The 26,247-nt window shown below is 49.4% G+C and overlaps 2 protein-coding genes across 2 annotated transcripts in view; one reads left to right on the top strand and one right to left on the bottom strand.

Annotated features, from left to right (window-relative positions):
- LOC139750403 (retinol dehydrogenase 12-like) overlaps positions 1–26,247 on the bottom strand; it is a 367,894-nt gene that overhangs the window by 78,560 nt on the left and 263,087 nt on the right. The gene's annotated exons all lie outside the window — the stretch shown is intronic.
- Positions 1,148–23,993, top strand: LOC139750120 (uncharacterized). Its single transcript, XM_071664459.1, has 3 exons — positions 1,148–1,209; positions 20,568–21,254; positions 23,325–23,993. Exons 1-3 carry the CDS (start codon positions 1,177–1,179, stop codon positions 23,964–23,966), a joined length of 1,362 nt encoding a protein of 453 aa, XP_071520560.1. The 5' UTR covers positions 1,148–1,176; the 3' UTR covers positions 23,967–23,993.

The raw sequence follows: 26,247 nt of genomic DNA, 5'->3' as shown, positions 1-26,247 counted from the left end.
AGCCATAGCACTTACACCTGCACAACACGGCTATCACCAGCATAACACAGCAGCCATAGCACTTACACCTGCACAACACGGCTATCACCAGCATAACACACCAGGCATAGCACTTACACCTGCACAACACGGCTATCACCAGCATAACACAGCAGCCATAGCACTTACACCTGCACAACACGGCTATCACCAGCATAACACAGCAGCCATAGCACTTACACCTGCACAACACGGCTATCACCAGCATAACACAGCAGCCATAGCACTTACACCTGCACAACACGGCTATCACCAGCATAACACAGCAGCCATAGCACTTACACCTGCACAACACGGCTATCACCAGCATAACACAGCAGCCATAGCACTTACACCTGCACAACACGGCTATCACCAGCATAACACACCAAGCATAGCACTTACACCTGCACAACACGGCTATCACCAGCATAACACAGCAGCCATAGCACTTACACCTGCACAACACGGCTATCACCAGCATAACACACCAGGCATAGCACTTACACCTGCACAACACGGCTATCACCAGCATAACACAGCAGCCATAGCACTTACACCTGCACAAGACGGCTATCACCAGCATAACACACCAAGCATAGCACTTACACCTGCACAACACGACTATCACCAGCATAACACCCGCCTAAACACCCAGCACCATGTACGTACAACACCGAACATCACAACACACACACACACACACACACAAAAGAAACTTTAGCACATTCCATAACACGACGCTAACCACACCGTTATCATAACACCGGCACAGCTGTTGTAACACAGGGCAGGTGGCTGGGTCTCCGCCAACACACACACACACACACACACACACAGGGATGGCCTAAGAGGAGGAGGAACGGTGAGGGAGGGAGGGAGGAGGAGTCGACGGAATAACCTCCAAAAGGGCGCGCGCGGTCGCCCGCGCGCTCTTTGCCATTTCCCTCCCTCCCTCCCTCACTGAGTGGGTGTGGCCATCGGATCCCCCAGGGAGGAGCCAGCTGACCCCCGTGTGTGTGAGAGAGAGAGAGAGAGAGAGAGAGAGAGAGAGAGAGAGAGAGAGAGAGAGAGAGAGAGAGAGAGAGAGAGAGAGAGAGTGTAATCGGAGGCTATATAGCGGAGGGCACGGCCGGGGAGGCGCAGTGCGTCCGGGTAATGGCGTCCGCCTCTTGTATACTGGTGCTGGTGGTGAGTGCCATTCGCCCTTCCCCCTTTTATTTTTTTCCGTCCAGCCAGGCGACGTCAAGCCAGGCGACGTCAAGACGCCCACGACTCTGCCGGACACTGACGGTGCCCCGGGGGACGTCCGTGGACGTCAGGACTGACTCAGGAGGGACCCTGAGAGTCTGCGGTGACATCATGGACTTCGAGATGGCCTCAGAGAGACCATGAGAGTGTACGGTGACATCAAGGACTTCGAGATGGCCTCAGAGAGACACTGAGAGTGTACGGTGACATCACGGACTTCGAGATGGCCTCAGAGAGACACTGAGAGTGTACGGTGACATCATGGACTTCGAGATGGCCTCAGAGAGACACTGAGAGTGTACGGTGACATCACGGACTTCGAGATGGCCTCAGAAAGACACTGGCAGTGAACAGTGACATCGTGGACGTCAAGACTACCTCAGGGAGACCTTGAGTGAGTATAGTGACATCACAGACGTCAAAACTACCTTAGAGAGAGAGAGAGAGAGAGAGAGAGAGAGAGAGAGAGAGAGAGAGAGAGAGAGAGAGAGAGAGAGAGAGAGAGAAACCCCTGGCAGTGAACAGTGACATCGTGGACGTCCGGACTGCCCCAAAGGCAGCCTGACAGTGACATCATGCAGGTGTGCAGTGACATCAAGGACATCAGGACTACCTCAGAGGGACCCCTGACAGTTTAAAGAGACATCGAAGACATCAAGAATGACCAAGGGACCCTGACAGCATACAGTGACATCACGGACATCAGGACTACCTCAGAGTGGACCTCTGATAGTGGGCAGTGACATCACGGACATCAGGACTACCTCAGAGGGGACCCCTGACAGTGTCCAGTGACATCACGGACATCAGGACTACCTCAGAGGGGACCCCTGACAGTGTCCAGTGACATCACGGACATCAGGACTACCTCAGAGGGGACCCCTGGCAGTGTGCAGTGACATCACGGACATCACGACTACCTCACAGAGACCCTGAGGCGAGATCAGTATACGACCCTGAAGTACGACTTTGCGACCCGTATCTGACGTCGGGTTACGACATATTTATGACATCGGTGTACGACCCTCGAGCACGTCAGTGTACCGACACGACCCTCGAACGCGTCGGTACGACCCCATGACCGCGACTTTACGACCCTCGAACACGTGGATACGACCCCCTGACCACGACTTTACGACCCTCGAACACGTGGATACGACCCCCTGACCACGACTTTACGAGCCTCGAGCCCATCGGTACGACCCCATAAACACGACTTTTCGACCCTCGAACCCGTAGATACGACCCTTGACCGCGACTCTACGTCCCTCGAGCCTATCGGTACGACCCCTGACCACGACTCTACGTCCCTCGAGCTCATCGGTACGACCCCCTGACCACGACTTTACGACTCTCGATCCCATCGGTACGACCCCCTGACCACGACTTTACGACCCTCGAGCACGTCACTACGACCCCTGACCGCGACTCTACGACCCTCGAGCCCATCGGCACGACCCATGACCACGACTCTACGACCTTCGGGCCCATCGGTATGACCCTTGACCACGACTTTACGACCCTAGAACACGTCGGTACGACCCCTTGACCACGACTTTACGACCCTCGAGCCCATCGGTACGACCCCATAACCACGACTTTACGACCCTCGAACCCGTAGATACGACCCTTGACCGCGACTCTACGTCCCTCGAGCCCATCGGTACGACCCCATGACCACGACTTTACGACCCCTCGATCGGAAACCCCCCCAGCCAGACCTGACCTGACCTGACCCCCTCTCCAGGTTTAAGGTCGAAGGTCACCCCCCCCCCAGCCGACGCGTCGGTGAGGGGGGGTTAGTTAATCGGTACGTCATAACTGCACGCGATTAAGTAAGACGACGACGGACGACCTCCCCTCACCTCCCCCTCTTTTTCCCCTCTTCTCCCCTCCCCACCTCCATTTCACCCCCCCCCCTCCTCCTCCCCCCCCACCCCAAACAAAGTATATATGTGTCAAAGAGAAACCAGTTTCGCGAGCGCATTGCTGGTGGTGTGGCCGGGGGAAGGAAAAATAATAGGACCACCAAGGCGACGGGGGGAAAAATAATATGACCACCAGGGCGACGGGGGGAAAAATAATATGACCACCAGGGCGACAGGGGGGAAAAATAATATGACCACCAAGGCGACGGGGGGAAAAATAATATGACCACCAGGGCGACGGGGGGAAAAATAATATGACCACCAGGGCGACGGGGGGGAAAATAATATGACCACCAGGGCGACGGGGGGAAAAATAATATGACCACCAGGGCGGCTAATACAGTCAAACTTTACGCAACGTGAACGCTGAGCTTAGCTTGTCTGTCCCAGTTCGGCGCGCCCTGTTGGTTAGCGTTGAGCTGCCAGGCACTCGGGCACCCGGCGTTCGAAATCTCTTCGTTACGAAGGAGGGCGGGGGGGGGGGAGGGGGTTCGTGTCGCAGAGTGGCGTTAGTGTTAGCAGTTTGGTCTGACCAGGACGCGTCGTCGTCGCACTGCGTTCGTGGTTGGTTCGCTTTGAGGTATCGTCCCAAATACGCGATTCGTCTTAGCTTTGGCTGGTCAGTCATCGTCCCAACGCGTTCGTGTTAGCTTTGGCTGGTTAGTAATCGTCCCAACGCGTTCGTTTTAGCTTTTGATGATCAGGAAATGTCTTATACCGCGTTCGTGTTAGCTTTGTCTGTTCGGCAATCGTCCCAACGCGTTCGTGTTAGCTTTGGTTGCTGAGAGATCGTCCCAACGCGTTCGTGTTAGCTTTGTTCGGCAATCGTCCCAACGCGTTCTTGTTAGCTTTGTCTGTTCGGCAATCGTCCCAACGCGTTCGTGTTAGCTTTGGTTGCTGAGAGATCGTCCCAACGCGTTCGTGTTAGCTCTGTCTGTTCGGCAATCGTCCCAACGCGTTCTTGTTAGCTTTGTCTGTTCGGCAATCGTCCCAACGCGTTCGTGTTAGCTTTGGTTGCTGAGAGATCGTCCCAACGCGTTCGTCTTAGCTCTGTCTGTTCGGCAATCGTCCCAACGCGTTCGTGTTAGCTTTGGCCGTTCAATACCCGTCCCGTCTCATATACGTTAACTTTGGTTGACCAAAAAGAAAAAGAAGAATGGACAATTACGTCTATTTCATCAACCCCCTTCCCCACTACCACACCGTGTATATGCACTTGATCATACCCATTGTCACACACAGCTCCTCCAGGCCCCGTAACTCAACGTTTAGCTTTTTTTTTAATAGCTGAGCCTCTTCTTTTGGCCGATTCGAGACACAATGCCACCATAAAAGTTCAACCCGTCCCATCTTCGTGTTCTCCAGATGTTCTATCTGAACGCCTTCGTCAGGACCCGCTTCGTTGCCAAGGCCGTCGTGGGTCGTGGACCCCGCTCGCTGGCGACCAAAGCCTGGGTCGTCCGTTTCCTCGCTACGCGCCTTTAAAAAAAACTGCGCCGCTTGCTGGCGACCAAAGCCTGCCTGGGTCGTCCGCCTCCTCGCTACGCGCAAGATAAGGTCGCGCCTTTAAAAAAAAAAAAACTGAGCCAGGGGATGGGCTACACACGCTCGCCGTGGGAGTTCAGGGGAGAAAAAACGACCAGTTTGACTGGTCCACACACTAGGTCGTACTGGTTATGCTAATGTGTGTTTCAAGCTGTACTTGTCATGTCAGTTGTGTGTGTGTGTGTGTGTGTGTGTGTGTGTGTGTGTGTATATATATATATATATATATATATATATATATATATATATATATATATATATATTATCCCTGGGGATAGGGGAGCAAGAATACTTCCCACGTATTCCCTGCGTGTCGTAGAAGGCGACTAAAAGGGGAGGGAGCGGGGGGCTGGAAATCCTCCCCTCTCGTTTTTTTTTTTTTTTAATTTTCCAAAAGAAGGAACAGAGAATTCGGCCAGGTGAGGGTAGTCCCTCAAAGGCTCAGTCCTCTGTTCTTAACGCTACCTCGCTAATGCGGGAAATGGCGAATAGTTTGAAAGAAAGAAAAAAAAAAAAATATATATATATATATATATATATATATATATATATATATATTTTTTTTTTTTTTTATACTATTCGCCATTTCCCGCGATAGCGAGGTAGCGTTAAGAACAGAGGACTGGGCCTTTTTTGGAATATCCTCACCTGGCCCCCTCTGTTCCTTCTTTTGAAAAATTAAAAAAAAAAAAAAGAGAGAGAGGGGAGGATTTCCAGCCCCCCGCTCCCTCCCCTTTTAGTCGCCTTCTACGACACGCAGGGAATACGTGGGATGTATTCTTAATCCCCTATCCCCAGGGATAATATATATATATATATATATATATATATATATATATATATATATATATATATTTTTTTTTTTTTTTTTATACTTTGTCGCTGTCTCCCGCGTTTGCGAGGTAGCGCAAGGAAACAGACGAAAGAAATGGCCCAACCCCCCCCCCATACACATGTACATACACACGTCCACACACGCAAATATACATACCTACACAGCTTTCCATGGTTTACCCCGACGCTTCACATGCCTTGCTTCAATCCACTGACAGCACGTCAACCCCTGTATACCACATGACTCCAATTCACTCTATTTCTTGCCCTCCTTTCACCCTCCTGCATGTTCAGGCCCCGATCACACAAAATCTTTTTCACTCCATCTTTCCACCTCCAATTTGGTCTCCCTCTTCTCCTCGTTCCCTCCACCTCCGACACATATATCCTCTTGGTCAATCTCTCCTCACTCATTCTCTCCATGTGCCCAAACCATTTCAAAACACCCTCTTCTGCTCTCTCAACCACGCTCTTTTTATTTCCACACATCTCTCTTACCCTTACGTTACTTACTCGATCAAACCACCTCACACCACACATTGTCCTCAAACATCTCATTTCCAGCACATCCATCCTCCTGCGCACATCTCTATCCATAGCCCACGCCTCGCAACCATACAACATTGTTGGAACCACTATTCCCTCAAACATACCCATTTTTGCTTTCCGAGATAGTGTTCTCGACTTCCACACATTTTTCAAGGCTCCCAAAATTTTCGCCCCCTCCCCCACCCTATGATCCACTTCCGCTTCCATGGTTCCATCCGCTGACAGATCCACTCCCAGATATCTAAAACACTTCACTTCCTCCAGTTTTTCTCCATTCAAACTCACCTCCCAATTGACTTGACCCTCACCCCTACTGTACCTAATAACCTTGCTCTTATTCACATTTACTCTCAACTTTCTTCTTCCACACACTTTACCAAACTCAGTCACCAGCTTCTGCAGTTTCTCACATGAATCAGCCACCAGCGCTGTATCATCAGCGAACAACAACTGACTCACTTCCCAAGCTCTCTCATCCCCAACAGACTTCATACTTGCCCCTCTTTCCAGGACTCTTGCATTTACCTCCCTTACAACCCCATCCATAAACAAATTAAACAACCATGGAGACATCACACACCCCTGCCGCAAACCTACATTCACTGAGAACCAATCACTTTCCTCTCTTCCTACACGTACACATGCCTTACATCCTCGATAAAAACTTTTCACTGCTTCTAACAACTTGCCTCCCACACCATATATTCTTAATACCTTCCACAGAGCATCTCTATCAACTCTATCATATATATATATATATATATATATATATATATATATATATATATATATATATATATATATCCTATCAGTCCACGGGAAAATGAAACACGATAAGTTCCCAAGTGCCCTTTCGTGTAATAATCACATCATCAGGCGAGATACAAGAGAGAAATATAAGTCAGTTGATACACATCGAAGAGACGTAGCTAGGATGCCATTTGGCAAACAAGGAAAATAAAAACACGAATATATATATATATATATATATATATATATATATATATATATATATATATATATATATATATATATATATATATATATATATTTTTTTTTTTTTTTTTTTTTTCATACTATTCGCTATTTCCCGCGATAGCGAGGTAGCGTTAAGAACAGAGGACTGGGCCTTTGAGGGAATATCCTCACCTGGCCCTCTTCTCTGTTCCTTCTTTTGGAAAAAAAAAATATATATATATATATATATATATATTTATATGACATGTGAGGCGGACATCCTCGTCATGTGAGGGTCGGGTGGGAAGGTCAAGTAAGGAATGTGACCAGCAAAGGCAGGGGACCGGTTATGGGTTAGCTCATACACTTGTACATGTTGATCATTCTGTGGATTATGAAAGGATCCAATTTACACAATACCTAGCAGATGTTCAGATTATATATATATATATATATATATATATATATATATATATATATATATATATATATATACATATATATATATATATATATATATATATATATATATATATATATATATATATATATATATATATATATATATGTTATTCCATGTGTGGCGAGGTGGCGATGGGAATGAATAAAGGCAGGCAGTGTGAATTGTGTGCATGTGTATATATGTATGTGTCTGTGTGTGTATATATATGTGTACATTGAGATGTATGGGTATGTATATTTGCGTGTGTGGACGTGTATGTATATACATGTGTATGTGGGTGGGTTAGGCCATTTCTTTCGTCTGTTTCCTTGCGCTACCTCGCTAACGCGGGAGACAGCGACAAAGCAAAATAAATAAATAAATATATATATATATATATATATATATATATATATATATATATATATATACATATATATATATAATACCCAATTTACCGACCAACCCCAAGGGGTGGACGAACAGCTGGGCTGACTGCAGACCGACTGCCGCCACTAGAATTCGAACCTATGCGCTCGACCCTAGGCAGGGGCCCGTGAATGCGTCATGCCCAGGAACGCTAACCGCTACACTTAGGGAGCGATGTTTAATAATGCTAGATTGTAGCAAGACAGGATACATTTTTCTAGGCTTTGTTCCAGTCAGCAGTGTGGCTGAAGTCAGACATATGAAGGAAGAAAGCGAAGACAGGAATTGGTTCCTGTCTAACACGAACACTATACTGTCCATATTCATGCGTTATACACGAGATGGAGCGACTGTATGTGTTCGCGGACTGGGAACCAGCTGCCCTTATGTGGGTGTGGAAGGAAGGAAATGCAGCTACGAGGGCTAAAGGAGTGAACTTGACAGCAAATGAAGTGCAAACTCACTCACTCACTGCACAGCCATTCCTGACCCCTCCCGATACCCGGGCGGGAAGTACCTCCCTGGTCGGTGGCTGCCTACCACTTAGAGAGAGAGAGAGAGAGAGAGAGAGAGAGAGAGAGAGAGAGAGAGAGAGAGAGAGAGAGAGAGAGAGAGACCACACAGACCCAAGGGAGGTGGTCTGGCCTAAACACCACTGAAATAGTACCACCCTAAAAAGCAGCAGAGGGAAAGAAGAGCAATCCAAAGACTCGCTCCCTCCCCACCATCCACTCCCTCCCATAGCATGCCGGACGGGAAAAAGGTAGGGAAAAATAATACCTTGCAGGATTATGCCCAAATGGAAACTTCCAGAGGAAAATCAGAAGTAAGACTGAACGTGAATAGGTCGTGCACCCCATTACCAAAGTCATACATCGCTTTATTTCTAGGTATAAGGGTAATAATAAGGATAAACTTTGAGCTCCAACCAAGCAAACTGCAAAAGTTAATCCATGTTGTGATGAGGGCGCAGCCTAGCCTAGCCGAGATCAGTGTGGTTGAGAATTCTGGTAGCGCGATATATCACTGCGTTATGATGACTGGTCGAAAGAATTATAATTCAAAACCGGAATGACAGTATATAATCAAGGCTAACTATGAACGTGTTATGTAAGCGTTTCTCATTTTCTGGGAGCTTATTCCACGCGTCGATAATGTCGCTGGTTAGGAAATATTTCGTGCGATCCAGATTGAACTCGGTGACCTCTAAACTTTAATCCATTCCTCTCACTGGTAGCAATGGCGAGACCGTAAAGAAATGTTCATTCTCGACTTTACTGAATTCTTTAGATATCTTAAAACATTCTAATAACTTGCTTTGGCGCCACCTCTTGCTGAAAGAGAATAAATTCAATTCTCGCAGTCTGGTTTCATATGACATGTTACGAAAGGAAGGGATCAACTTAGATGCTCTTCGTTGCATTGCTTCTAATTCAAGGCGATCCTTACTTAGGTCTGAGGCCCAGAACTGCACTGCATATTCGAGGTGGGGGTCTAACCAGACTGAAGTATACGAACAAAACTCCTGTTAATACATCCTAACATCGTATTTCCTTTCTGCCATCATCACTACAGTGCTGGGAGAATTTGAAGTCATTGGAGACAGTGACTCCAAGATCCTAAGAAATGTCCATGCTGTGGCCCATCAGTTCAAAATCGAATTTCATGTTCAGGTTTCCTATTTGCCACAGCTGACATTTATAGACGTCAAATGGCATTTGCCATTTTTTTTTTTAGACCATTGAGCTCTTTAATCTATAGCCTCTTGTAATCTTAGCCTATCCTCTTCAGTAACTATGACACTGCCTATCTTTTGTGTCCTCTGCACATCTGGACGATACAGGTTATCCATCCAGCCTTACATCAACATCATCAACATGACTAATGAGAAGTCTAGGTCCCAGGACGGAACCCTGGGGTACCCCACAAACACCAAAGTGACCAAAGCCATTTATTAGTGCTCAGACTGGGTTGTCCCAGGCAGACGACGATTCCATCTCAAAATAATCGACTCCATAAGTTTACATATTAATGTTAGGCTCATATTACTAGTCATTTCATGGCCTTTTTTTTTCTAAATATAGGAGTGACGTCTGCCAGTCTCCTCCAGTCTTGAGAGACTACATCTCTCGTCTTGTGGAGATATTAATTGAAAATGTACGTTACCGGGTTGGCAATGTCGTGGTGTCTCGCGGGGTTGAAACGATCCGTGTTTTTTTTTTTTTTTTACTTGTGAGGATAACTTCTACTATCGCGTACGTCCTAAGTGTCTTTGTCTCAAAATTCTACTCGATGCTTTTAAGGGTAAAAACACAAACACTGAGGATAGAAAAAATAAGAAAACAAAAGCCTGTTGAGTGTTGAGTGCTGTTGTTACTGACACACCTATAAATAAAATCTTTGTATGATCTTGAGTGCAATACTCGCTCTCTTGGCTTGCGTGAGGGATAGACAGAGACAGATAGATAGAAAGATACACAGATAGAAAGATACACAGACAGGCAGAGATAGGTAGATATATAGACAGGCAGATAAATAGATAGATAGATGGATAGAGTTCTTAGACGAGGCTATACCCCCCCTAGTGATACAGCCTCCCCAAAGGTGACTTTTCAATATAAGTACGTTGATCTTGGGCATACATGGTAGTACTACCACTTATTTATGTGGTGTGTGTGTGTGTGTGTGTGTGTGTGTGTGTGTGTGTGTGTGTATGAGGAGGAGACCCGTCTCTTAGCCTCATCCATTAAGCATTTCTTTTTTTTTAACAGTTCTTAATAACGTCTTTTGTAAACACTGTCACCTCACTAAGGTGTTAGGCTTGGCTGGTGCCACCCTCAGCCCTCACTCAGGTGTTCATCCTCGTCTCGTCTGCTTTCAAAGTCTTGTCTAACATCTCGGTGATGGGTTCCCTCTCGTTTCCAAGCACAAGACAAGACAGTGATTATCCAGTCGACCTCGAAACTTGGAGGATGTAGCATGTCTCTCCTTGTATCTCTAGACCGTAAGCAAGGTTATATATATATATATATATATATATATATATATATATATATATATATATATATATATATATATATGTAAGCAAGGTTATATATATATATATATATATATATATATATATATATATATATATATATATATATATATATATATATATATAATATATATATATATATATATATATATATATATATATATATATATATATATATATATATATATATATATATATATGTTTTGGACAATCACATGTTTACCAAATGGCGTCCTAGCTTCGTCTCTTCGATGTGTATCAACTGACTTATATTTCTCTCTTGTGTCTCCCCTGAGGATGTGATTATTACACGAAAGTGCACTTGGGAACATTATCGTGTTTCACTTTCCCCGTGGACTCATAGGAATATCTTGATCACGCGCAAAATTGTGATCTTTTCCAATATATATACACACACTGGGCGTGTGTCGTCCCTGTAGCTGAGGTTTTTGGTAGACGAGACGCCCTTTGTCGCCTTGCGTTTGGACCATCTTCGGCAGATCTACCAGGTCCTCTAGGGTCAGGAGGAACCAGCAGGTGTCGCAGGCTGGACTCTGGGGGTCTAACCTGTGCGGCGAGAGAGAGAGAGAGAGTAGCTCTCCATGCCAGTATCTATTCCACTTAAAAATGACATTTCTAACAGTGACTCCAAGTGTCTACCTTCCCTTCTTTCCAGCTTCGGATGGACGTCGGTGTTATGGTGACGGTCTGGGTGCTCTTGTCGTCTCCTGGGAGACCATCTCACTCTTCCGTGTCTTGTGAGAAGAGATGAAAACAAAACAAAACAAAACAAAACAACAACCATAAGCGGGAGCATTATCTCCCCATGTCTCTCTCTCTCTCTCTCTCTCTCTCTCTCTCTCTCTCTCTCTCTCTCTCTCTCTCTCTCTCTGTGGTGTCGACGTGAACAATCTATCATCCATTTACCGACTCCCAAGTTGCATTTTTCCTTCAGGTCTCTCCTCTTTCTTGCCGGAATCTGGAATACGGGACAGGGAGCGTCTCAAACTCCGCAGCTACAGTGATTCATTTAAGGTCGCTGGCCTCGTGAATGACAGATTAGGAACCGTCCTTATGGCAGCCGAGGTATTTCCCGATGGTTTTGTGTCGTCCCCCAGCAATGTCCAGGTTTTTCTGTCTGCCAGCCGACCCCCAGGAGACGAGGCCATGTTGCAAGGAGCCGACCTCCCCACTTTCTCCCGTCCGCTCTGACTCTGATCCCCCCTGTGTGCCAGGTGGTGGGTGAGCTAAGTAACGGGTGAGCCAGGTGGTGGGTGAGCTAAGTAACGGGTGAGCCAGGTGTTGGGTGAGCTAAGTAACGGGTGAGCCAGGTGGTGGGTGAGCTAAGTAACGGGTGAGCCAGGTGGTGGGTGAGCTAAATAACGGGTGAGCCATGTAACGGGTGAGCCAGGTGGTGGGTGAGCTTGGTAACGGGTGAGCCAGGTGGTGGGTGACCTAAGTAACGGGTGAGCCAAGTAACGGGTGAGCCAGGTAGTGGGTGAGCTAAGTAATAGGTGAGCTAAGTAACGGGTGAGCCAGGTGGTGGGTGAGCTAAGTAACGGGTGAGCTTGGTAACGGGTGAGCCAGGTAGTGGGTGAGCTAAGTAATGGGTGAGCTAAGTAACGGGTGAGCCAGGTGGTGGGTGAGGTAAGTAACGGGTGAGCCAGGTGGTGGGTGAGCCAGGTGGTGGGTGAGCCAGGTGGTCTGTGAGCCAGGCGGTGCGTGAGCCAAGTGGTCTGTGAGCCAGGTGGTGCGTGAGCCAGGTGGTTCCTTCAGGAGGCTATGTGTCCCCCGTGGGACCGGGAAGCGTCGAAGTGGATGCTTGACTTCGCCATTTCAACCATAGTCTTGCCAGAAGGGGGTCTCTCTCTCTCTCTCTCTCTCTCTCTCTCTCTCTCTCTCTCTCTCTCTCTCTCTCTCTCTCTCTCTCTCTCTCTCTCTCTCTCGGGCGGCCTGGGACGATGGAGTGGGAACACGACAGCCTCTGAAGTGCTGATCTCCATCGAGAGAGAGAGAGAGAGAGAGAGAGAGAGAGAGAGAGAGAGAGAGAGAGAGAGAGTCTCTGTCAAGGGTCGTTGCTCATGGCAACAATGTGTACAGTACAGGCCAGCGGGCCAATCCTTTCCCTGTTGGCTGCCCATGTCTCCATGAGCTGTGGGCCACTGGCCAGAGTTCACCACAGCTGTGGGCCACTGGCCAGAGTTCACCACAGCTGTGGCCCACTGGCCAGAGTTCACCACAGCTGTGGGCCACTGACCAGAGTTCACCACAGCTGTGGGCCACTGACCAGAGTTCACCACAGCTGTGGCCCACTGGCCAGAATTCACCACAGCTGTGGGCCACTGGCCAGAGTTCACCACAGCTGTGGCCACTGACCAGAGTTCACCACAGCTGTGGGCCACTGGCCAGAGTTCACCAACAGCTGTGGGCCACTGGCCAGAGTTCACCACAGCTGTGGGCCACTGGCCAGAGTTCACCACAGCTGTGGCCCACTGGCCAGAGTCCACCACAGCTGTGGCCTACTGGCCAGAGTTCACCACAGCTGTGGCCCACTGGCCAGAGTTCACCACAGCTGTGGCCACTGACTAGAGTTCACCACAGCTGTGTGAGTCTTGGTGGGTCCTTCCCATGCCTGCTCGTACGTCCTGGGCGGTGGGTGCTGTGGGTACGACCTGACTCACGACCCATGGGGATGGGTACGACCTGACTCGCGACCCATGGGGATGGGTACGACCTGACTCACGACCCATGGGGCTGGGTACGACCCGACTCACGACCCATGGGGATGGGTGAGACCCGACTCACGACCCATGGGGATGGGTACGACCTGACTCAAGACCCATGGGGATGGGTACGACCTGACTCGCGACCCATGGGGATGGGTACGACCTGACTCGCGACCCATGGGGATGGGTACGACCTGACTCACGACCCATGGGGCTGGGTACGACCCGACTCACGACCCATGGGAATGGGTACGACCCGACTCACGACCCATGGGGATGGGTGCGACCTGACTCACGACCCATGGGGCTGGGTACGACCTGACAAGGGAAGGAGAGGGGTGTGTGGCTGGCATCCCCAGAGGTGAAGGCAGCGATCACACCCGCCACCCAGCCTCCCTCACTGGCCACGGGTGAGCTAAGACTCATCCAAAATACTCTCCTCTGAATTTCTGGATCCAGTGTGTGGTGTGGGCTCCACTACAGCCTTCGGGACCCAAACGGGTCTCCCATTTCATCCTCCTGTGGCGTCCAGAGACAACTTCTTGGTCTCTCGCGATAAAAAAAAACTTTGATCAAACACAAGACGGAACATCTGAGAATATCAATCAGCAAACCACAGCCATCGTCCATGTTTTGGAAATGACTTCAAGGCGCGCGCGCGGATCTTCTTACAACAGTGCCGGGGTTAATGGCAGCTCTGGTTTTTGCCATTACACTCGCCTCGCTCGCTGGTGGGCAGTGTACTACCACCATGTTCCCAGAGGTTTACCCCAGATCGGGAGGGGGGAGTTTGAGCGACGGCAGCACAGTGAGCCAGCATTTCCCCCAGTTCAGTGTCATTCCTTTTGGCCCAAGTGGCTACCTTCCCTCTCTGAATTACAACCACAAAGGGGGACAGCTGGCACTCAGCCCACAAGCAAAACAAGTCCCTCTCATCTCTCACACACGCACACAACACCTGACCAACACGTAACTCACACACGATTCGTTCTCTGGCAATTCTAGACTTTCCAGCGGTGAGCGCTACGCGGTACCAACCCCTGTCTAAAGGCAAAATCCCGTCGTATGTACTCGTAGGTACACCACTCCCACTGATACTCACTTGACTGTGGCACTCTCCAGCTGGTCTGTGAACTGGCATTCGGGAGGTCTGACACCACAGACCACAACAGACCACAGCAGGACCAGAAGCCATGCTAATGCCTTTTCTTGTTCAATTCCTTCTGAGGAGACCTGTCTCCATCTCACACTTCGCAACGCTCACGACACCCCTCTTTATCTCACTGTTGAACGACCATATCATTTCGAATGCCCTCAACAAATTTTCCTTTCGACGGGATATCAATATTGTGTCAGTAAGGACAGATCTTGTTATGTCAGTACAATGGATTTTTCTTGAAAAAAATAGTAAACAAACCTGGAGAGGGAAGCATCCAATGTCGGTTATCAGTACTTGAAAAAAAACCTATGAAATGCGAAGGCAGTCGACTGGGTTTGATAAAGTCTTTTGAGATTACGTCGATATGTTAACGTGGCTACTGACCCACTGGCCAATAATACAGAGGAAGCCTGCAAAAAAAAACGAACTGTAAACTAACCCTCGAAAATGCTGTTCCCTGCCGACATACGGAAATGTTCCTACACAATTAGGCTAACTGGAACCTGGATGGATTGTTGCCGGCTATTGCCGACAATGGCAAACAAAAGATTTCCCTTCCATACGAGACGATATTGCTTCTAATCGGTATATCGCCATTAAATGATCATTATCAATAGTCAACTGTTTACCAGATGGCGTCCTAGCTACGTCTCTTCGTTGTATATCGAATGACTGTTATATTTCTCTCTTGTCTCTCCTCTGATGTGATTATTACACGAAAGTGAACTCGGGAATTTATCGTGTTCTTGTATTTCTCACTAGGCATGACGGAGGGGTCGTGTTCCCCCTCGCCATGTACTGTCGTCTCATCATACCCCAATCCCCATGACCGAAACCAGGTGGACAAACCTCTGTACTTTCCCCCTACAGCCTAGACTCTCAAGCCAGCCAGCGACTAACCTAGATTCACACACACACACACACACACACACACACACACGAGTCCAGCCCACGATACAGGGGCGAGCACCGACACCCCACAGTTATACGTCATTCGGATCCTTCATGAGTATGATAGATCATCATGAGTATGGCAGATCATCATGAGTATGGCAATTCATCATGAGTATGGCAGATCATCATGAGTATGGCAATTCATCATGAGTATGGCAGATCACCAAACCACAGTCAGACCTGCGCCCGTGTGTGTGTGTACCAGTGCTGGTCGCCCTGATGCTTCCTCATCCTCTGGGTGAACTGGATGACCACAGGGCGTTGTGAGTACAGTACTTGCAGGAGGAGGAGGAGGAGGTGGTGGTGGGTGGCGCCCTGGTCGGCTAGCGGTGAGGATAACAGACCAAGGTTTCGTAGCTTCCTCAGAGGCAGTCACTCCCTCGCTGGCCCTGTTGCTGGCTGCTTCCATCCTGGCACGGTCAAGGTCCTCTCCCAGGAGCACCCGTGGCCTCTACCAACACTCACACACACATCCTTCTAACCTTAATACATATGCTTCCCTTTTTTTTTTCCCCCCCTGCGCTTGACCGCCGTTTCCAGCGTTAGCGAGGCAGCGCCGGAGAAAGACGAAGGAGAGGCCACATCCGCTCGCATCCATTCTCTAGCTGTCATGTGTTATGCATCGAAACCACAGACCTGTCCACAACCAGGCCCCCACAGACCTTTTCATGGTTTCCCCCGGGCGCTTCTCATGCCCTGGTTCACTCCACTGACGGTACGTGGACACATGTATACCACATAGTTCCAATTCACTCTCTCCCATGCACGCCTTTCACCCTCCTATGTGTTCAGGACCTGATCGCTAAATATCTTTCATGTGCACTCCATCCTTCCACCTCCAATCTGGTCTCCCGCTTCTCCTTGTTCCCTCCACCTCTGACACATATATCCTCTTGGTCAATCTTTCCTCACTTGATTCTTTTCATGTGACCAAACCATTTCAATACACCCTTTTCTGCTCTCTCAACCACACTCTTTTCATTACCACACATCTCTCTTGCCCTTTCAATACTTACTCGATCAAACCACCTCACACCACACATTGTCCTCAAACATTTTATTTCTGAGGAACACAGTGGGTCATCGTTTGTCGACTACGGCCACCAATACCTGGTGCTGGGTCTGGGGAAGACGGTGGGCCAGCATTACCTAGTGGTGGGTTTGGGCGAAAAGGGTGGGGTAGCATTACCTAGTGGTAAGTCTGGGGGAAAAGGGTGGGGTAGCATTACCTAGTGGTGAGTCTGGGAGAAAAGGTTGGGGTAGTATTACCTAGTGGGGGTCTGGAGGGAAGAGGGTGGGCCACCTTTACCTAGTGGTGGGTCTTGGGAAAACGGTGGGCCACTTTTACCTAGTGGTAGGTAGGTCTGGGGGGAAAACGGTGGGGCAGCTTTACCTAGTGGTGGGTCTGGAGGGAAAAGGGTGGGCCAGCATTACCTAGTGGTGGGTCTGGAGGGGTGAGGTAAGAGGATGGGGTCGAGGCACTGAACAAAGTCATCCCACCTCCCACAAAGGATCCACACACACACACACACACCCACACACTGGCTCGTGTGACTGACCCCCGTGGAACCAACCCGTGCAACGGCCGATCTCGGTGAGGAGGGTCCAGTTTTTGTCGCAGTTCGCGGGAAGCGTGTGTGTGTGAGTGTGTGAGAAAGGGGGCACAGGTCCGCCATGTGTGAGTAATGCCGGAGCGAGGCCAGGCGTCCACCCAACCTGCTGCCGGGAGAGGGAGGAGGAGGAGGAAGGGCCAGCGCACGCGCGTGGGTGAAAGTTTCCTCCGGGAGAAGGAGTTACGTCACTCCCTGCCAAGTCGAAGAAGAAGAAGAAGAAGAAGAAGAAGAAGAAGATCGTATCTTCCAAGGATTTGAAATCTACTGATTCGTGAGGTATCTCTCTCCATTGTCTCCTCGCGGGGCGTGAGTCTCCCTGTGTTTGTGGAGACGGTGAGTTTCCACACGGTACTGGAGACCATGAGTCTCCACACAGTACTGGAGAACCATGAGTCTCCACACAGTACTGGAGACCATCAGTCTCCACACGGTACTGGAAACCATCAGTCTCCAGACGATACTGGAGACCATGAGTCTCCACGCAGTACTGGAGACCATGAGTCTCCACACAGTACTGGAGACCATCAGTCTCCACATAGTACTGGAGACCATCAGTCTCCACACAGTACTGGAGACCATGAGTCTCCACACAGTACTGGAGACCATGAGTCTCCACACAGTACTGGAGACCATCAGTCTCCACACAGTACTGGAGACCATGAGTCTCCACATAGTACTGGAGACCGTGAGTCTCCACACAGTACTGAAGACCATCAGTCTCCACACAGTACTGGAGACCATCAGTCTCCACACAGTACTGGAGACCATGAGTCTCCACACAGTACTGGAGACCATCAGTCTCCACACGGTACTGGAAACCATCAGTCTCCAGACGATACTGGAGACCATGAGTCTCCACACAGTACTGGAGACCATCAGTCTCCACACAGTACTGGAGACCATCAGTCTCCACATAGTACTGGAGACCATCAGTCTCCACACAGTACTGGAGACCATGAGTCTCCACACAGTACTGGAGACCATGAGTCTCCACACAGTACTGGAGACCATCAGTCTCCACACAGTACTGGAGACCATGAGTCTCCACACAGTACTGGAGACCGTGAGTCTCCACACAGTACTGAAGACCATCAGTCTCCACACAGTACTGGAGACCATCAGTCTCCACACAGTACTGGAGACCATGAGTCTCCACACAGTACTGGAGACCACGAATCTTTGTGCCAAGTTGCCTTGTGAGGCAATGAATAAAGAAATGTACGACATATCGCCTGTTTACTGGACTAAGGCAAGCGTGCTAGAATTTGCAGACGAACTCGATAGAGAAGTACAGATTCTCCTTCTACGTCGCATTCATCGGTGGAAGTCAAGTAGACTGAGGTCCAGGTGGAAGCCAAGTAGCCTGAGGTCCAGGTGGGAAGCCAAGTAACCTGGGGTCCAGGTGGGAAGCCAAGTAACCTGGGGTCCAGGTGGGAAGCCAAGTAGCCTAGGGGCCAGGTGGAATACAAGCATCCTGGGGTCCAGATGAGCTCCAGACATCCTGGTGTCCAATGGAAATCAGGAATCCCTTTTGGTGTGGTTCACTCCATAGTGGAGGCACGGTGGTCGGACCGTATCTGAGGCCAACACATACACAATCTTGGCGTGTCTGACGAGTGTAAGGATACACACACACACACTATTGACACCATCAGCTGTGAAGGTGAATATCAGCTGTGTCTTGAAGATGTTGCCTATCTTAATGGGGCAGCTGTTGCTCCCTTTATGGGGCAGCTGTTGCTCACTTTATGGGGCAGCTGTTGCTCACTTTATGGGGCAGCTGTTGCTCACTTTATGGGGCAGCTGTTGCTCACTTTACGGGGCAGCTGTTGCTCCCTTTATGGGGCAGCTGTTGCTTACTTTATGGGGCAGCTGTTGCTCACTTTATGGAGCAGCTGTTGCACACTTTATGGGGCAGCTGTTGCTTACTTTATGGAGCAGCTGTTGCTCACTTTATGGAGCAGCTGTTGCACACTTTATGGGGCAGCTGTTGCTTACTTTATGGGGCAGCTGTTGCTCACTTTACGGGGCAGCTGTTGCTCCCTTTATGGGGCAGCTGTTGCTTACTTTATGGAGCAGCTGTTGCTCACTTTATGGAGCAGCTGTTGCACACTTTATGGGGCAGCTGTTGCTTACTTTATGGGGCAGCTGTTGCTCACTTTACGGGGCAGCTGTTGCTCACTTTATGGGGCAGCTGTTGCTCACTCTATGGAGCAGCTGCTGCACACTTTATGGGGCAGCTGTTTCTTGACGATGCTGTTGCATAATGCAGGTGCGAGACTTGGGGTGAGGGGGCCAAGTAGATCCTGGACAAGGAGTGTGATTTCGTCCTTATATTAGTTAACTGCGCGATCATGGGCCATCCCTGGTATACCAGTGTGTTCGAGTAGATCCTATGTGGCTTGGAGGAGGAGAAGGAGGCGGAGGAAAACCCCCGAAGCCTTCTGCAGGAGCCGACCGCCACACTGTGGCATCACGAGCCGCGTGGCCTTCACCTCAGATAAGGACCTGCCTGATGGGGAGGGTTTGGGCCCCCAAGGGAGGGCAACATCATGGCCTGGGATCAGAGGTTGGGAGTGTCGACACCCGGTGTGGTGTGTGCCCTCACGACACACATGACCACTTACGGACAAAGAACGTTCCTCCAAAACGTGAAGAGAAAATCGAAACCCAAAAATCCAGCAACGTTTCTGTAATGACTGACTTAAACTTGCCATAGAAATCATGTAATTTTTCTATCATTATATATATATATATATATATATATATATATATATATATATATATATATATATATATATATATATATATATATATATTTATATATATATAGTACCACTGGGGCTAGGGGAGAAAGAATACTTCCCACGTATTCCCTGCGTGTCGTAGAAGGCGACTAAAAGGGGAGGGAGCGGGTGGCTGGAAATCCTCCCCTCTCTTTTTTTTTCATTTTTCCAAAAGAAGGAACAGAGAAGGGGGCCAGGTGAGGATATTCCCTCAAAGGCCCAGTCCTCTGTTCTTAACACTACCTTGCTAACGCGGGAAATGGCGTATAGTACGAAAGAAAAAGAAAGATATCGTTAACATGATTGACGTGCTTTTTTTTTCTCCCCCTGTATCGTCAGGCATGTCTGGTGGTGGTCGTGGGTGTGGCGGCCGAGGAGAAGGACGATGGAGTCACCCACACGACACACACGGAGGACGATGCCCAAGAGGTGACGCCCCACGAGGACCGGATCAAAAGGCAAGGCTTCTCCCGACCCACTACCTTCAACAGCATCGGGGGCCGACGGGCCCTCGGGCGCCAGCAGAGCTTCACTTCAATTCAACGGTTCCCATTCGCGACGTCTCGTCTCAATAGATTCGTGGCGGGAAGGCCGACTTTCCAGAGGCAGGTCTTCCAGCCTCTGTCTCCGCAGCAGCTTACGAGTCCGGCCCCAGCTCAGGCCCCCGCCAGCGCCCAGGCCACACCGGTGCTCTTGAACAACGACCCTCTGAGTCTCTTCGGCGTGTCGCAGAGTTCGCCATCTCGAGCCACGTTCGGCGTACGGCGGGACCCGGCGTCCGCAGGTCAACCCGCAGGTCTCCAGGTCGGGTCACAAGGCAGACCCAACCGTCAGACTTTCATTCGAACCCAGGGTCAGACTCCTGTCCGCCAACCGCCGTTTCAGGTCTTCTCAACAACGCCACGGCCACAGACATTCCAGGGGCGCCCCACACAGCAGTTCATTCGACCTCTTCAGACAGCATCGCAGCCTTTCCAATTCGCGCAGGTCTCCAGCACGACTGCCCAGCCTCTAATTCGGTCTCAGGTAAGACGATGTAAAGACGATTCATCTCTGGGACGAGTTTGGCAGCCTGGGGTCTCTTAGTGTACAGTTTAGCCCTGTGACCACCTCCCAGGCACTAGGATGGCCCACTTTTGCCAGTCATAGGTTAAGTTCGTGTAGTCGTCCCAGGAGCGTAGGTCAAGAACTTCACGAAGCAGCTAATGATACGTGTGTGTGTGTGTGTGTGTGTGTGTGTGTGTGTGTGTGTGTTCCTCTGATGACCTACCAATGGTTTCCGGAGACATACAGAGTCGCAAGCCACCGTAGCCACTCTGTTTTCTCATGGGCCGATCGATTCACGAGAAGGGACTATTATGGACGCGAAATTTTTCGCGCTCCTCTACGTCTTGTCGACAACGGCGGACATAGGAGAGAGAGAGAGAGAGAGAGAGAGAGAGAGAGAGAGAGAGAGAGTCTACCTACAAGTGATTACGACAAAATTTGGCTAAAAACTGCCCCACATAATCGACTCTTGGTTCGCCTGGGATGAATGTCTCCTACACTCTAAGTGTGCATCGAACTGTGTGTGTGTGTGTGTGTGTGTCTAGGAATATCAAATCCTCTGGAAAGATTTCACATAACGTGGCAAGCAATTTTGGTGTGGTCCGCCACACGCGACAGTTGCTGTGGGTTGCTATACACTGCAGTAGACGTGGGCTGACACAGGCAGTAGTTGATGTGGGTCGCTAAACGCAACAGTTGAGTGTGGACTGCCACACGCAGCAGTTGGTGTGGGTTGCTCCCCACAGCAGTTGGCGTGGGCTGCCACACGCAGCAGTTGGTGTGGGTTGCCACACGCAGCAGTTGGTGTGGCTTGCTCCCCACAGCAGTTGGTGTGGGCTGCCACACGCAGCAGTTGGTGTGGCTTGCTCCCCACAGCAGTTGCCGTGGGCTGCCACACGCAATAGTTGGTGTGGGTTGCTCCCCACAGCAATTGGTGTGGCTTGCTCCCCACAGCAGTTGGCGTGGGCTGCCACACGCAATAGTTGGTGTGGGTTGCTCCCCACAGCAGTTGGCGTGGGCTGCCACACGCAGCAGTTGGCGTGGGCTGCCACACGCAGCAGTTGGCGTGGGCTGCCACACGCAGCAGTTGGCGTGGGCTGCCACACGCAGCAGTTGGCGTGGGCTGCCACACACAGCCGTTGGCGTGGCATACGACACTCAGCAGTTCTTGTCTGTGGGCAGTTTACCTCACTACTGCGACACACTGACACTGGCTGGGCGAGTCTTCTCCTCTCGAGAGCCAAAATACTTTTAGTCCTAGCCATCCTAACCCACCTCATGAGTTATCGATAGAAGAAAATAGATAGAATAAAGATGAAAATAGAAGAAAATAGATAGAAGAAAATTTACATCCTTCATATCACTATACTATAATCAATATCTATATCAGTGCGTCATTTTTTTCCTTTTTCCAGTACTTCGTTTGACGCTGTGAGCAGTATCCTTACAACTCCTCATGTTGAGAATAGTAATGCTTTCTTATCAAAAGATCACAGCAGACGACATTAACATGTACTGACTCTTTAACTGATGACTGTCTGGGGTTAGACTACCCTGCGTGTCGTAGAAGGCGACAAAAAGGGGAGGGAGCGGGGGGCTGGAAATCTTTCCCCCCTTTTTTTTTTTTTTAATTTTCCAAAAGAAGGAACAGAGAAGGGGGCCAGGTGAGGATATTTCCTCAAACGCCCAGTCCTCTGTTCTTAACGCTACCCTGCTATCGCGGGAAATGGCGAATATATATATATAAAAGATATATATATATATATATATATATATATATATATATAGAGAGAGAGAGAGAGAGAGAGAGAGAGAGAGAGAGTTATAAAGAAAACAGTATAGGAACACTATTTCCGAACGCCATATGACAGCTTTAGATAAATACTGCTATTGTGCAGCAGAGATACGAGTACTAGTGACTGTTTCAACGTCCGTATGAACACTGGTTCCTGTGATCTCCACCTCCTTCGTGCACACTATACAGTGAGGCCCTGAGTCTTGTGGTCGGGCGGCGATGACAGTTTTCTCCTCTCTTGTTTACCCCCTTAGGGTCAACTCTTCCCCGGGAGCTTCCGCTTCGTGGTCGACGACACCCGCGAGGACTTCGACGACACCCGCGAGCTGCTGTTCTTGGGCGGAGGGGTGCCGAGGAGGGTTTCCGTGACCAGGCCGGCCGTGCAGCCAGGGAGGTTCACCTTCATCTCTGACGACACCCGCGAGATCTTCGACGACTCCCCCGAGCTGATCATCGGCAGCCAGGTCGCCGCCAACCTCGCGGGAGCAGGGGTGCCTGGACGAAGGACGGCCTCCGTGATCAGGCCAGCCGTGCAGTCGGGGGGCTTCACCTTCTTCTCCGACGACACTCGGGAGGACCTGACGAGGGAGACGGTCTCCCTCGAGGTCCTCTTAGGGGGAAGGACACGACCCTCAACCTTAGGGAGGGTCGCTAGGTCAAAGGGCCCAGCAAGGCTTCACCACCTCCTTCGGGAGACCTGGCCTCGACCTGACCTTCGAAGACTTTACCGACGAGAGAAGCAGTCGGGAGTTCTTTGGCTAAGACACGGCTCGTGGGTCGAGGAGGACATCACTACCACCTTCAGGAGTACCCTGGCCAGCCAGCCAGGTCGAGGACACCACCTTCAGAAGTACGCGAGCCAGCCAGCCAGCCACATGGTGCTTGTTTCATACTGAATGTTAAATTATACAACTAACACCAACGCCCAGTTGTATCATTCCCTTGCCTTTAAGGGTGACTAGGTGATCCACGGCACGCCATATTATGATGCTGAGGGAGATGAGTCACCAACACTGACCTGCAGCGCTGCTATTGGTGTAGGAAGGAGGAGGGAGTGAGGGAAGGGATGGAGGGGTTGCGTGTTGCTCCCAACACCCCAACATGTTCATCGGAGGAGACCATATTGATCATTGGCCGAGGACGTTGTCCTCCTTAGTGTCTGGCTCCCCAGGTCCCACCACCTCACTCCCTCACCCTAGTGTGATGGAGAGTGCCTCCCTGGCACCACTCCCTCACCCTAGTGTGATGCAGAGTGCCTCCCTGGCACCACTCCCTCACCCTAGAGTGATGGAGAGTGTCTCCCTGGCTCCATCACCTCACTCCCTCACCCTAATGTGATGGAAAGTGCTTCCCTGGCACCACTCCCTCACCCTAGTGTGGTGGAGAGTGTCTCCCTGGCTCCATCACCTCACTCCCTCACCCTAGTGTGAGGGAGAGTGCCTCCCTGGCACCACTCCCTCACCCTAATGTGATGAAGAATGTCTCCCTGGCACCACTCCCTCACCCTAGTGTGATGGAGAGTTGTACCTGAAGGAAAAGCCGCTCATCCACCTCCTCACCCTCCCCAACCCGTGTGTGCCATCATGTGTTCCATCGATGTAAAACTACGTACACACACACACACACACACACATACACACACGCATACATATATATATATATATATATATATATATATATATATATATATATATATATATATGGGAGGGTATTGATTGAGAGGGTGAAGGCATGTACAGAGCATCAGATTGGGGAAGAGCAGTGTGGTTTCAGAAGTGGTAGAGGATGTGTGGATCAGGTGTTTGCTTTGAAGAATGTATGTGAGAAATACTTAGAAAAGCAAATGGATTTGTATGTAGCATTTATGGATCTGGAGAAGGCATATGATAGAGTTGATAGAGATGCTCTGTGGAAGGTATTAAGAATATATGGTGTGGGAGGAAAGTTGTTAGAAGCAGTGAAAAGTTTTTTTCGAGGATGTAAGGCATGTGTACGTGTAGGAAGAGAGGAAAGTGATTGGTTCTCAGTGAATGTAGGTTTGCGGCAGGGGTGTGTCATGTCTCCATGGTTGTTTAATTTGTTTATGGATGGGGTTGTTAGGGAGGTAAATGCAAGAGTTTTGGAAAGAGGGGCAAGTATGAAGTCTGTTGGGGATGAGAGAGCTTGGGAAGTGAGTCAGTTGTTGTTCGCTGATGATACAGCGCTGGTGGCTGATTCATGTGAGAAACTGCAGAAGCTGGTGACTGAGTTTGGAAAAGTGTGTGGAAGAAGAAAGTTAAGAGTAAATGTGAATAAGAGCAAGGTTATTAGGTACAGTAGGGTTGAGGGTCAAGTCAATTGGAAGGTGAGTTTGAATGGAGAAAAACTGGAGGAAGTGAAGTGTTTTAGATATCTGGGAGTGGATCTGGCAGCGGATGGAACCATGGAAGCGGAAGTGGATCATAGGGTGGGGGAGGGGGCGAAAATCCTGGGGGCCTTGAAGAATGTGTGGAAGTCGAGAACATTATCTCGGAAAGCAAAAATGGGTATGTTTGAAGGAATAGTGGTTCCAACAATGTTGTATGGTTGCGAGGCGTGGGCTATGGATAGAGTTGTGCGCAGGAGGATGGATGTGCTGGAAATGAGATGTTTGAGGACAATGTGTGGTGTGAGGTGGTTTGATCGAGTGAGTAACGTAAGGGTAAGAGAGATGTGTGGAAATAAAAAGAGCGTGGTTGAGAGAGCAGAAGAGGGTGTTTTGAAGTGGTTTGGGCACATGGAGAGGATGAGCGAGGAAAGATTGACCAAGAAGATATATGTGTCGGAGGTGGAGGGAACAAGGAGAAGAGGGAGACCAAATTGGAGGTGGAAAGATGGAGTGAAAAAGATTTTGTGTGATCGTGGCCTGAACATGCAGGAGGGTGAAAGGAGGGCAATGAATAGAGTGAATTGGAGCGATGTGGTATACCGGGGTTGACGTGCTGTCAGTGGATTGAATCAAGGCATGTGAATCGTCTGGGGTAAACCATGGAAAGCTGTGTAGGTATGTATATTTGCGTGTGTGGACGTATGTATATACATGTGTATGGGGGGGGGGGGGTTGGGCCATTTCTTTCGTCTGTTTCCTTGCGCTACCTCGCAAACGCGGGAGACAGCGACAAAGTATAATAAAAAATAATAAAAATATATATATATATA

The sequence above is a fragment of the Panulirus ornatus genome, chromosome 9 (assembly GCF_036320965.1).
Source record: "Panulirus ornatus isolate Po-2019 chromosome 9, ASM3632096v1, whole genome shotgun sequence".
NCBI classification, from domain to species: domain Eukaryota; kingdom Metazoa; phylum Arthropoda; class Malacostraca; order Decapoda; family Palinuridae; genus Panulirus; species Panulirus ornatus.
The sequence above is the reverse complement of the archived record's forward strand: the minus strand, read 5'-3'. Positions and strand labels throughout refer to the sequence as shown.

Coding starts and splice junctions, on each gene's coding strand:
- LOC139750120 (XM_071664459.1), top strand. CDS start 1,177: ATGGCGTCCGCCTCTTGTATACTGGTGCTGGTG. Junction 1,210..20,567: donor CTTGTATACTGGTGCTGGTG/GTGAGTGCCATT, acceptor CTGTATCGTCAG/GCATGTCTGGTGGTGGTCGT. Junction 21,255..23,324: donor AGCCTCTAATTCGGTCTCAG/GTAAGACGATGT, acceptor TTACCCCCTTAG/GGTCAACTCTTCCCCGGGAG.